The following is a 13,330-nucleotide window of genomic DNA, read 5'->3' on the forward strand; positions in this document are numbered from 1 at the left end:
CTATAAAAAGAAAAAAATACCTTTGCAGATGGGATGGTCTTGACTTTCTGAATCTAGAAAAAAGAAAAGAGCTTTTTCAGACAGCTGGGACATTTTAAATAGAGCCCTGTAACAAAATGTTGCAGTATTTTTTTACTGGTAACCCAGACCAGCCTCACCTTTGATCTACAGTGTTAACACTGGAGTGCCATAAGCTACACTTCCAGCAGTCCCACAACCTGCAGCATGGTGCAACAGTGAACTATAATGTAACATGGGAACAAAAACAATGTGGAACAGCGCAGGGCACTTGTAAGCTACTCTCAGCTTCAGCCCACCCTGCAACAGGAGTATAATATCTCTCGACAACACTGGAGGGCTGTTGTAAATCACTCAATGTCAGATTCTGACCTGCACTATTCAGTACGAATTACATGCAAGCTGCCACTCGCCAAGCCAGAGCCGCTTTTAACCTGTAATGTGCTGACTATGAAATGCTTTGGACTAGCAGGGCAAATTAATGTTTCACACTAAATAAGACCAGAGTTAGGAAGAGAAGGAACTCTTCTCTTTGCAGTTGTTTTTGGGGTGGTTGTTAAGACAGCGTGGATGGGCTGGACCAACTGATACCCAATCATTGATTTCTATGGGCAGTTCTTAAGGATACCGTCCCTGGGGACATTTAAAAATAGCTTGTGTTGCAGGAGGAGCCAAGCAATCAAGCAGCATGCACCAGCACACTTCTTCCAAACAAGCCAGAATTCTGGCTTACCACTATGTTTGAACCAGCACAATGAGGTTTTCCGTAGGTTTTTTTTTATATCTACATTGCTTTTCCTCCCACAAATGGAGAGAAGGGCCCATCTGTTCACTGATTGAACAGCATGAGAACCCTCCCCATTTTCCTTTTCCAACTGTCATGTTTCATGGCTACTGAACATGCTCAGTTCTCATTGGGCTGTTCCCCCCCCCCAGCTTTTTCTAAAGACTTTGTATTTCTGCAAGCCACACAGCTCCCCTAAACCTCCTTGTGTGTGGGTGGTGCCATTTTGGCTATATAAGGATTGGCATCCCCCCGCCCCCAGTTTTGCAACTGGAGGAAATTATTAGCTTCATTTAAGTTCCTCACATAACTTGTATAGCACAAGTTAAAATGTAGCCTAGAGTGTTTCTCCCATATAAAGCATCTTGTTCAGAGGCAATAGAAGGCAAAGCAAAATTGGCATTTTCAAGAAATGATAGTAATAGAATGGTGGGAGATCATCTCATTGTAATAGGGCACCCACAATTAATGCCGCACAAGCTCATTATTTCCCCTCCAATTCCAACTGGAAAGCTGGTGCGCAGGCCATAGGCATGTTTTTCACTCCCCAACACAAAAATGAATGTCCACATACACTATCACAAATGGCAAGTGGAATTTCCACAGGCCCTAAGATTAAAAAGGGACTCATCCTCCAGGCTCAAGGATCTTACATTCAAACAGAAGGGTTGGGAAGAAGGTAACATTCAAAACAGATCCTGCGCCAAGAGCAAACCTAAGTTCCCTCTTGAAATTCCAGTACAGACTCAAGAGCAATAGTATTCCTCCAGGCCTTCTATAGTTGCAATCATTTTATACCTAATTTACATTTAGAACTGTGTTAACTAGCTCTAAGGCTCTTGTGAACTAAGGAGGTAACATTCAAAGGAGTTGGAGATGGGGTTGAACTCAATGGTCTTATAGGCCCCTTCCAACCCTACTATTCCCTGATCCTATGATAAGCAATTATGAACACATCCAAGCCCCAGTCCTGCTCAGAGATGTTGGTATTCATCATTTTCTCAGATGTCCCTACCAACATCATTTATCATCATGTGCAGGTACAGAGAAGGCAAGCTCAGCTTAGTCAGTTAGCAACAGAGATTACCTACATGCAGGCTTGAGATGAGAGCTGCAGCCCAGCACATCAGGAGGGCATCCGTTTGGGGATGGCTGCTGTACAGATAGGAGGTTCCGCAGTCTAACTCAGTCTTAGGGAAAGCTGTTAGAAGCTTTCCTGAGGCAACTGCCCCAATACCACCCGCACTCTGAACATAGTATAAATGTAATAGGCACTTTCTTCATAAATCTTTATCTTTTACACTAATAGGAAACTGTTCTATACACGGCTAACACGTAGCAGCTACAGCACACCACCCATGCTTTATGCCATTTCTAAGTTTCTATAAATACAAAAGGAACCCATGAAGACACACACTGCCTGTTTTGCTCCCCCCCCCCCCAAAAAAACTGCAACCACAATAAGTGGTCCAGGGAGCCTAGGGCAAAATTAAGGCATTCCTAGGCTCCGTATATCCCCATGTGAGCGGCCACTGCTTCTTTACTCTAGTGTACCTTACTACAATCAAGTATAATTTTGCAGCAGTCATAACCTAATTGAGTCTGAAGATACCAGGAAAATACCAATTCTATTTGAAGGCTGTTATGAATTGCAACCTGGAGATTTTCATCACCCCTAACATCTAGATATGTGAAGGCCTGGAAAAGCTAGGGAGTGGGGTTAAACTGCCCCCCAGGCGGTTTTCAGCTGTTTTTTTTAAATGGTTTAAGACAAGGCATTCATATGTTGTGACCTAGCCTTTACTCCCCAAAATGATTTCTAAAAGCTACGTAATAGCCTATGTAAGACTGTATACAGTGTCAGATCATCACAATTCCTCTACACTTAGAGTAAGCAGTACAGTACAACCCTCAAATACTAAAGATGCTAGATCTTAGTTAAGCATCTTGTAGCAACGTTTGTTGAACTTAAGATTTAAAAGCACAATTATTACGTTTGCAATTCTTGTCTGAGTAAGCTATACTTTTAAATTCATTACACCAAACCCGATATTTTTATGAGCAAACCAGGTTTTACATATTATTATTACATTTCTATACCGCCCAATAGCCAAAGCTCTCCTAACGTAACAAAATGATTCTAGGTCTGTAGATCGTTAAAAATCGCATATTTTTCGATTCCCCTCCAAAATTTCCCTTTTCTCCTCATTGCTCCCCCAAATCCCGGGAATTTTAAGTTTCTGCGAACATCTCCCTCCCCTTTTTGCGCTTAACATCCGGCCTACGAAACAGCTCCGTTTAAGTCAAGCCCTTGCGCGCTACGTTGTATTATTTTATTAGCCCTAGTGAGGTTGTTGTTTGACTACCGCTGTCTGGAACACACGAACACCACAGCATATCTTTGCACGGGCATTCTCCTGGGAGACACGCATCTGCCTTTCCCTTCCCGCGCGAAGCCCGCACGCCATCGTCCATGCGCTGCTCTCTCGGCGCCATCCACACTCAAGGCCCGAACATCCCACATAAAGAAGCAAGGGGGGGAGACCCACGAAAATCCATCCCCATCCGCCCTCCCCCAAAGCCATCCACGGTAAGCAATGCATCCTAAAGACGCTACGCATCCCATAAATACCAACGAGAACTGTATTTGCTGGAGAGACACCCCGTTGAGTTAACCCCACAACTCACCATGGCAGCAGCTACTACCACCCTACAGAAGAGCTGCCAGAAAAGAAAGATGGAGGCGGAGCCACTCCTGTTATATAGGTGCGCACGGCCCCTGGGATCACGTGACGCCGCAGCGTGCTATTTGCATGTCCCCTCCCCCTTTCCCGCCCCCAGGGAAAACGTTCCCCGCCCACAAACGTTCCCCCGCTGCCCAGCAGTATCCCCGCTGCACTGGCGGCCATGAGGCGCAGGTTCCACCCTCCGGTCCCTCCCTATGGTGGGCTCATTCCTGTGGGCGTGGCTACCTGACGAGAAAACTGTTTCGCTAGGGCAGGGGGAAACACTAGTCAATCAAGGAAGAAAGGGGGGGATGTTCTTCCGGGGCGTGACTCATCTGGGGGTTTCGCTTCCGGAAGGGTGTTCGGGCTCGTCCCACCCCCCCCTGGAGGTACGTAGACGGTGTATTTCGGTCCCCTCGGGAAAGGGAAGAAGGCTTAGAGAGCGGCTGCCTCTCATTTCTTCCCCCCCCGCGCAGGTGAACCCGAGGAGAGTCTTCCTGGGGTGGCCTAAAGTATCCCTAAAATGAAGGGAGCAGCTTCCACCCGGCCCCCAATTTCTAGCCCTACTTACTCCCCAGTTTGTATCTTAGCAACGGAGTTTGTCCCCCTGAACGCTTTCCTCGTGTAAAAGGTTGTATCCCCCCCGCTTAACCTCCTGCATCCTCGATTAGGAGAAGGCTGTCAGTTTTCAGTAATTCCCGTTTTCATCCCCTCCATTTCTTATATCTTACTGTTTAAATTATCCATGATCTTAATAGAATGCTTTCGAGTTTACAAAGCGTTCATGCTCTGTTCTAGTGTGTTAAGGTGTTTGGAATGGGGTTATGTATGTGTGTGTTGTGCTTCCTATCTAAGTAAGAGAGCGTTTGTTACAAGAAAGAAAGGCTGAAGCATGACAGCTAGAATTGAGGAGGCATTTTAAATACTCTACACATTCTGATCCTCTGCATCTTTACTTAGTCCCAACTGATTTCAGTGGCGCTTATTCCCAAGTAAGCATGTCTGGGATTGCAGTCTTCATCATGTGCGGCTGCAATGATGTTCCTGAGAGGTGATGTGCTAGAAGTTCATGGTGTGAAGAAAGTGGATATGTGAGGCTTGTCTTGAAAAAATGGGAAAGCCTGCTTCTCAATCTTCTTTGAATGTAGGAGGTTATTTTTCCCACTCTGTCCGAACATGGTGTTACCCAATGTAATTGATTGGTAGTAGACCCAGGACAGACCAAACAAAGTGTGTTCTTCACACAATGTGCAACTGATATATGGAATTGCCTGAAGATGGAATTGCCACTGGCACAGATGACTTTAAAGGGGGAATAGGCATGTTCATGGCAGAGAGGTCTATCAGCTGCAACAGGTTCAGAGATAATATGCCACAGATTATAGGGGGAGGGGGGAGGGCAATGCAGGATTGTTGTTTTCACGTCCTGCTTGTGGACTTCCTGGAAGCATCTGGCTGGATGCTATTGGCAACAGAATGCTGGACTAGATGGACCTTTGGTCTGATCCAGCGGAGCTCTTATGATTTGGGGGGTCTGATATTTTGTATCTGGGTAGGATCCAGAGCATGGAAACAGGAGTAGATAAGGAAAAATGGGAATGAGGGAATGAGGTAAAGGGATTTAGCACTTAATTTTTAAAAAAAGTATTCTGTTATGTCATGTATTTAAGCTTTGGCTGCAGACCTCCTGAAACTAAAAAATCCTAATAAATAAAGTGCTTTATAGCCACTACCTTCTCCATCCCGAGAACATCCCATAACAACCATGTTAGATGTTTCACTACCTATTCCTTAAAAGCGCCCATTACAAAGACGCTGCCTGTCTGCCTTTGTAGTTAATTTAAGATTGTAGAGGTTTCATTCATAGCAAGTGAAGGCTCTTCCCATTTGTCAAGCCCACTGTTTCTATGGGTATATTTTCAAGATTATATGCTGTGAATTCATTAGCTTTTTACACATAAGATAGTGTGTAGGCTTCAATGCACGTTTCTGCAGACTGGCCATTTCTGTCTGCATTAGTAATTATGAATGCAGAAGCAATTAACCTAGAACTAGCATTGCCACCTATGTTGGCATTGCATCACCCAGCCATTATATACAATTAAAAGTTGTTTTTTCTTGGTACAACTGTATTCTATTCCGTTCCAGTGTTGTTGGACATCTTGTTTCTATTGGAGGGAGTATGCATGATAGTGTTGGCCAGCAAATAATCAGTTGATTTCTGTTCCAACTTAAACTTATTTTGGAATACTGGTGTTCAATAATTTTACCTAAGGAAAATGAGAAATATGCTCTCTAGAAGAATATGATGCAAATTTATTCAAGGGTCGCCTAGTGACCCTGAAAGTCTCAGTTGGCTTGTCCCCATAATTGACTGCAGGAAGTGTGAAGTCGTAAATAAACATAAAATGCAGCAAATGTTTTGTCATGGAAGAATGGAATGCTAAAACATCTTCCAGCACCTTCAATTCTGAATAAGTCTTAAAGGTCCATATACAAAAGCCATAGAAGTGATTTGAAGATATGGGATCCTGAATCATCATCTCTGCCCCTTATGTTAAGGCAGCATCCTTCAGTGTTAACCACTGGGTTCACACAATCATCATAGCCCACCATGGCTTCTTTAAGCCACAGCATGATGTGCCGCCCACCCTTCTGAATATTCAAGCCGCAGCAGGCGGTCGCGCATGGCTTATCATGTTGTGCGAACCTGGCAAGAGTGGCTTTTGTGAGGGTTAAACAACCCTCACATAACCCATGGGCTGTTTTAGCCATCCTTGCTGGGTTTGTACAACACAATAAGCCACAGAGCGCTCACGCTGTGGTCTGATTATTCAAAATGCCACCGGCGCATGCCACAACCCACTGTGGCTTAAATGAGCAACAGTGGGCTGTGGTGATCATGGAACCCACATCATGCCCCAGCCTAAAATGGTTGGCACCACAGATTTTTTTAAAGAGGAAGACAGATTGAGAGAGTAAGAGAAAGTGGGAGGGTATTAAGAAGAACAAAACTTTTTTGCCTTTAATAACTGTATGCAAGAAGGAATTTTGACAGGTAAAGCTTTTCTGATCCTTTTATGACAAGTTGAACCTATCAAATTCCTTTTTCTCCCTTGATTGAAGGAACAGGAACTGCAACGATCTTCACCTCTGTTCACCATAGCGGAGAAATGCAGAAAGACAAATAAATATATGCAGTAAATAATTAAAAGCGGGACCTGTGAGAATTTAAGAAGGGTTCCTGCTCTGAAAAAATGTAGAACTACAGATCCACGTTGTAATGGATTGCTAACATAAAGCCAGAGCAAACACAACACACCTTGTCAAAAGTGGCAGATGAATGGCAGGGTTCTTATCCAAGCCGCTGTTTGTTACAGCCTATCCTCCTCTAGTACTTGTTGTCAGACAATGCTTTGTCAGCACACATTGCTTCCAGATCCATAAATCTGTGCATACCAAAGTGAACGCAAAGCCCACCATACTGCTTCTGGGATATCATTTCCAGAAGTATCTGTTTTTAGAATTAGTATAGCAGGCAGCAGATCCATTCAGTCAGGTAACACTAAAAACCCAGTTGTATCACAGAGTGTGATTTCAGATCAGTGACACTGAAAAGCGCGTTAATTATTTTTCTGTGTAATTAAGCAGGAACAAGAATTGCTTTGGGGAAAGGTTTGTACAAGTGTAGAATTTGGCTTCTCACCCTGAATTATCTTTATGTAGTAGTGTGTGTGTGAGGGGTGGGGTTCATTCCCATACTATTCCTAGAGTACATTATGACATATGCACACAATGACACCATGATGCATGAGCACTGGTACCCTACTGCCATGTCTAGGTTTAAGGTACCTTGGGTTCTTCACCAGGTATCTAGTGGTACTGCACAGTTTGGACAGACTCCAGTAAACTTCATATAGATTTCCCATCTTTTTCTGAGTTATGCTTAGCAGGAAGGGTAGCAGAAGTTGGAGTGCTAGAAAGTGTATAGCTGTGCTCCTCTCATTAAGCACGTTGTAAATTGATCAAAGAAGTTCCTATAGTTTTATTGCTACATCCTTCAGAATGCTGCAAAGCACTTGTTTCTTCTTCCTTTCCCATTAACTGCTAGGTCAATGGGCTAAAAATTCTATGGAACTCATGAAATAAATATTCTCTCAGTTCAATTAGCTAGAGTGTGACTATTGTGGTTGCAGTTTGTTGGGCAGCTGCAATATTGTTTTGCTAATCTGTAATATTAAGTGGGTGTTATAATGGCCAGACATTGCAGGCCATTTTCTGTAACCTGAACAATGTCCTTTTCGTGCCCCTTACCATCATCCACTATAATGTTTTAGCAGACGCAATATCCTTGAAATGAGATTTGAACATCTCATTCCTTTCAGATTAAATTATGCAAGATTTGTTCTTGTGCACAAATGCCATTCTTATCAGCAAGCCTGAAGAATGAGATGGTGCTAGCATAGAGTCTACATGTACATGTGTAGTAAATGGTGATTAGCTAATAAATGTATGGGAAAAGGGAGAACTGTGGGACAGAATTAAAGCTAAATAATGTGTGGTAGTTATAAATTTGACGGTGAACGTTTAGACCCAGGATGGGGAACCTTTGGCCCTCCTGATGTTGTGGGAGCCCAACTGCCATCCGCTCCAGTCAGTATGGCTAATAGTCAGGGGTGATAGGAGTTGTACTCTTAGTTGGCAGTACTGTTAGTGGGTGGGTTGTCTTCCTGGCTAAGTGATTTTCAACCTGTTCTGGAGGGAGTTGCACTCCCCCTAAAGGATCAGGTTTGTAGTTTGGGGGTGCTCTTGGATCCAGAACTGCCATTAGAGGCACAGGTGGACTCGGTAGCATGTAGCACCTTTTATCAGCTTAGGCTGATATACCAACTACATCGTTATCTGGACAGAGATAGTCTAGTGACGATTATCCATGATCTGATAACCTCTTGTCTGGATTACTGTAATGCGTTATACGTGGGGCTGCCATTGAACATAGTCCATAAACTTCAGCTGGTTCAAAATAGGGCAATGAGATTGTTAACGAGGACTGGCCAACATTATCATATTATGCCAGTACTTTTCCATCTGCACTGGCTGCCAGTCCATTTCCAGGCCTGATTCAAAGTGCCGGTATTAACATTCGAAGTCCTAAACAGCTTGAGGTTCGGTTACCTGAAGGATCGCCTCTTCCTATATACACCTGCCCAGACCCTAAGATCATCTTCAGCAGTCCTTCTTCAGGATCCCCTGCAAAAGGAAGTAAGGTGGGTGGCTACTAAGAAGAGGGCCTTTTCCGCCCCAGTTGTGGAGTGAGCTTCCCAGAGAGGTTCGCCTGGCGCCTACATTGTGTTCTTTTCAGCACAAGTGAAGACCTTTTTATTTTCCTGGGCATTTTAGTTTTTCAGTTTCTATTTTAAATCTGGTATTGTATTTTAAATCTAGCTGCTAGCTTCTATTTGATTATTTTTTATACTGTAGTTTTAAACTTTTATATTGTATTTTATCATCTTGTTTTTTATGGTTTTAATTGTTACGAACTGCCCAGAGAGCTTCGACTATTGAGAGGTATAGAAATGTAATAAATAAATAAATAGTCCAACAATATCTGGAGGGCCACAGATTCCACCTCCCTGTTTGGACTATGTACTGGTAGATGTCCAAAGTTCTTGGTGTAAAATAATTTTTGTGAACTGCCCAGAGAGCTTTGGCTATTGGGCAGTATACAGATGAAATAAGTCAAATGAATATAGATGCCAGTCTTAATAGCTTTACAGCTGTTTTGCCCTATATGGTTGTTTTAAACAACAAATTTTGATCAACAGGTTTGCTGAGGGGAGTACATTTTACTGCCTTGTGAGCCAAACTCAGATTGGCATATCCATGCAGACATAATGGCCTCACTCTGACGTATTGTTAACAGAAGAAATTGCTGCGCTAGCAGAGCTCCGCTGCCTTTTCCCATTGCGCAAGCAGTTGCACTAGCGGTGGTGGGCCACTTTGTAAACCTAAGATCTGCAAGTGGAACTTCAGTTGTATTCTCCCCTTGCACATAGTTTGGAACTTGGTTTGTGCTAACACAGTATCATTTGCATTTAGCAGAATGACACCATCAGATACAACCTACTGTGTGAGAACTGGCCATTTTTGAATCCCATTGTCTTTGTCATGTAGTATACGTAGCAGGCATAAAGATAACTCCTTTCTAATGCTACCTGTGGTTCCATCTTCCTTTGTTAGGGTTGCTCCCCCTGCAACTGGAGCCGTCATGGAGAAAAGTGGGAACATTCAGTTGGAGATCCCTGACTTCAGCAATTCTGTTCTGAGCCACCTTAACCAGCTGCGCATGCAGGGCCGGCTCTGTGACATTGTGGTTAATGTGCAGGGCCAGGCCTTCAGGGCACACAAGGTAGTGCTGGCTGCTAGCTCGCCTTATTTTCGGGACCACATGTCACTCAACGAGATGAGCACAGTCTCTATCTCTGTCATCAAGAACCCCACTGTGTTTGAACAGCTCCTCTCTTTTTGCTATACTGGGAGAATATGTCTCCAGCTGGCCGATATCATAAGCTACCTGACTGCAGCCAGTTTCCTGCAGATGCAACACATTATAGACAAGTGTACACAGATCTTGGAGGGCATTCATTTTAAAATAAACGTGGCTGAGGTTGAAGCGGAATTGAGCCAAACAAGGGCAAAGCATCAAGAAAGGCCTCCAGAATCTCATCGAGCTTCCCCAACTCTGAATCGCTCTCTGAGCCCACACCACAGCACTCCGAAAGGAAGCCGCATGGGTCAAGTCAGCACAGTGCTGGACATTCGGGAACTTAGTCCACCTGAGGAGTCTACGAGCCCTCAGATAATTGAGCAGAGCTCAGATGTGGAGAGCAGGGAGCCCATACTGAGGATTAATAGGGCAGGTCAGTGGTATGTGGAGACAGGAGTGGCAGATCATGGTGGGCAGGGTGATGATGATGTCAAAGTCCTTGGAGCAGTACGTATCAAAACAGAGAACTTGGAGGAGTGGTTGGGGACAGAGAATCAGCCATCTGGAGAAGATGGGAGCAGCGCTGAGGAGGTCACCGCCATGGTGATTGATACCACAGGCCATGGATCCATGGGACAAGAAGGGTACACCTTAGGCTCATCAGGAGCAAAAATGGCCAGGCCAACCAGCACTGAGATTGACAGGTAAGACTGACCATTATTATTACTTTTTTACACTGATTCTTGTACAAGAGTGTTCTGGGCACTGTACAAACAACCTCATTCAGGCATGATTCCTGCTGTATAGAGCTTACAGTCTAAAAAAGTCAGAGGACACAGCGTGATTAAAATGGCTGATAAGGTTGTGGTTTGCACAACATCAACAGCAGAAGGTGTAGAAATGGTTTGTTGGCAGTCAGAGAGCCCACTAGAATCTGATAATGGAATCCCATCCCTCAAACAGAAGAAACTTCACAAAACCTTTAAAATGGGACTTGATCTACCCCTGGCAGAGATCTGTGTAGTCTACTCCCTAAGGTATTGTTATTGGATGAATCAGATGCTATGAAAGGTTTGTCTTCTTCAGCAACAGTGGATATTAGCGATTTTCTGAAACAGAAAAAGTCTCTTAACATCCACTGATAGATCACTAGCCCTTGAGAGCATGACATCTTCTATACAATGTTTTCTGAGTTGTGTCTCATATCTGTCTGGCTTCCCTAGCTCTAGTATTTATTTACTTCTTTGCTGCATTTGATTAAAACTAATCACTGATTTGAATTAACCCTTTTAATTTGTATATAGCAGGGGTGGGTAATATGCACCCCGGGGGCCGCATGTGACCCCCACCGCCCCTGGAATTTGGTAAAAAGAAAAAATATATTTTTCAGTGCCCAAGGAGTGGGTGGGGGGTTGCAGCCTGGGGGTGTGGCATGAAAATGGCCTCCAGACTTCCTGCAGTTACTTACTCTGGTATATAGCCTGCCCTATCCTGAAGGCTCAGAAAAATATATACGTATCTAAAATCTGAATAGTTTTAATCTGAACAGATTAAAAATATTAAATACACTGAGGCACGTTAAATCTGAGGCACATTAATTCCGGCAAAAAAAAATTCACAGTGCTTGTGAGCCTGTCACAAAGAACACCTGGTTTGGTTCAGTTCAGACATCAAGTAAGCATAGCAAGCTTCCACATCACCACTAAGCAGGACTGAATCACTCAGCATCTTCCAAGTCCTACCCTTTCTTCCACAGAGGGAAAAGCTCTTATCTCCTGTCAGTAGCTGATGGAGGCTAGAGCTTTCCTCTGCTAAGCACTGAGAAAGGGAGCCTTTGTCAATGCTAAGCAAGGGAAATAACTTCTCTCCAATGAGCTGCTGATCTGAGATAATAGCATTTCCCTCCATGGTAGAGGGGCCAGGGGAGAAAGCTGCCAGGCCAGATGGGGATCCCCCTGCATGCCGGAGGTTCCCTATCCTTGCTCTAACACTTCATTAGAACCCAGTCCATGGCTTGTGCTTCCAAACAGTCAAATGGATTCAATCTGCTTGCTTACTTTCATTTTGTATTTGCTTAGCATTCCTGTCTCTAGGTATAGTGGTGTCTGAAGGTGGAGCAATGGCTGTAACCATGGTTTTGTCAGTTAAGACACCACATCAAACTATGGTTTGTCTATTTAGAGATTATGGTAAACTGTCCAAAGTTAAGCTTCCTTAGCTATGGTTTGACATGATGTCTGAACTGAGCATTTTTGTTTGCATAGTGTTTTGATTTAAAGCACAAATGGTACTACTAAAAGGGCACTCGTGGCTGCCCTGGTAGAGGAGGTGGTCACTGATGCTAATGTGTCAGATGTAACTTGCTTTTGTTGTGTGTACTGCTAAGTTCTTATACTTCCATTTGACTTCTCTTCCCCAGTCCTCTTTGGAGGATGGGAGTGTTGTTGCATTTAAATGGTGAAATGTGCATCAACTGGATATGTTAGGCAGTCTGTAAAAACTCCAGAAGATAAAGTTCAAGGAATATGTCTTACCTAGGCTAATTTGCCTACTATGGTTTCTCAGTATCCAGTGTCTGCGATCCTTCTGCTTTGGTGAGCTGGCCTGAGGTAATGTTCATCTTGTCTTCTCATCCTAATCAGTTTCTTTGCCCCAGGAACTTAAGTTGCTTCATAAACATTCTAGGTGCATTTCTTGGTTCCTGGACTGTCTTAATTTACTTTCATTGGAAACCCAGAATCAATCAAGTTTCCTTTAAAAAACCATCTACTTTACATTTTGTCCAATCTACCTCCCACACCCCATGATATCAACTAGTGATGGAGCAGAACATCAATTATTTGTAATCGCTTTGTTCTAAGTATTAATATATTGCACAAATAGCCATTAATCTCTATTTCCATCTGCAGATTTAGCCCTTCTGGTAGTGTGGTTACTGTAAATGAGCGGTACAGGTCAAAAAGTGAGTCTCCATGGCGGATGGATGAACCTAAGCAACCTAGTTCCCAGGTGGGTGTCCCTTGTTGGGGCTTAACTACTATTATTATTCATAGAGGCATCTACAACTAGGCACTTTGCAGTTGGGCGAAAGGTCGCCCTCCAACATCAGAACATTCCAGTAGGTCCACTGCTCTTGTGGAAGAGAGTGGTCACTGCAAGTCTAAACCTCAGCAGGAAGTGATCTGACCATAACAAAGGGAATCACTAAGAGGTCCTCCGTTCTCAGATCACCATCCACCTGCCCAGTCGAGAACACATGGCCTAGTATGTGACCTGCCACATTTGATGGACCGAAGACATGTTGGGATAGTCCCA

The 13,330-nt window shown here is 43.8% G+C and overlaps 1 protein-coding gene, 1 long non-coding RNA gene and 1 other non-coding gene across 23 annotated transcripts in view; 1 reads left to right on the plus strand and 2 right to left on the minus strand.

Annotated features, from left to right (window-relative positions):
- The window catches only part of LOC146347707 (uncharacterized), a 29,045-nt gene extending 25,510 nt beyond the window's left edge, over positions 1 to 3,535 (minus strand). For all 13 annotated transcript variants that reach the window (XR_014790382.1, XR_014790385.1, XR_014790378.1 and 10 more), the window contains exons 1-2: positions 3,491 to 3,535; positions 21 to 53 (exon numbers count right to left, since the gene is read on the minus strand). This is a non-coding gene — a long non-coding RNA (uncharacterized LOC146347707). The remainder of the gene's footprint in view (positions 1 to 20; positions 54 to 3,490) is intronic.
- LOC146347716 (small nucleolar RNA SNORD74) lies at positions 1,769 to 1,847 on the minus strand. Its single transcript, XR_014791640.1, has one exon. It is a non-coding gene; the product is annotated as a small nucleolar RNA SNORD74 (small nucleolar RNA).
- Positions 3,536 to 3,808: 273 nt separating the features above from the next.
- ZBTB37 (zinc finger and BTB domain containing 37) overlaps positions 3,809 to 13,330 on the plus strand; it is a 34,565-nt gene continuing 25,043 nt past the window's right edge. For 2 of the 9 annotated variants that reach the window (XR_014790390.1, XM_084851187.1), the window contains exons 1-2: positions 3,809 to 10,719; positions 12,925 to 13,024. Coding sequence is in view for 8 of the 9 variants with exons in the window: in XM_084851187.1 (XP_084707313.1) it covers positions 9,737 to 10,719; positions 12,925 to 13,024 (1,083 nt within the window). In the remaining variant the exon portion in view is untranslated. The remainder of the gene's footprint in view (positions 10,720 to 12,924; positions 13,025 to 13,330) is intronic. The other 7 variants (XM_084851189.1, XM_084851190.1, XM_084851188.1 and 4 more) reach the window with 7 other exon arrangements.

Source organism: Heloderma suspectum, chromosome 4 (assembly GCF_057233095.1).
Source record: "Heloderma suspectum isolate Gila_16-S chromosome 4, 16-S_ref, whole genome shotgun sequence".
Lineage (NCBI taxonomy): Eukaryota > Metazoa > Chordata > Lepidosauria > Squamata > Helodermatidae > Heloderma > Heloderma suspectum.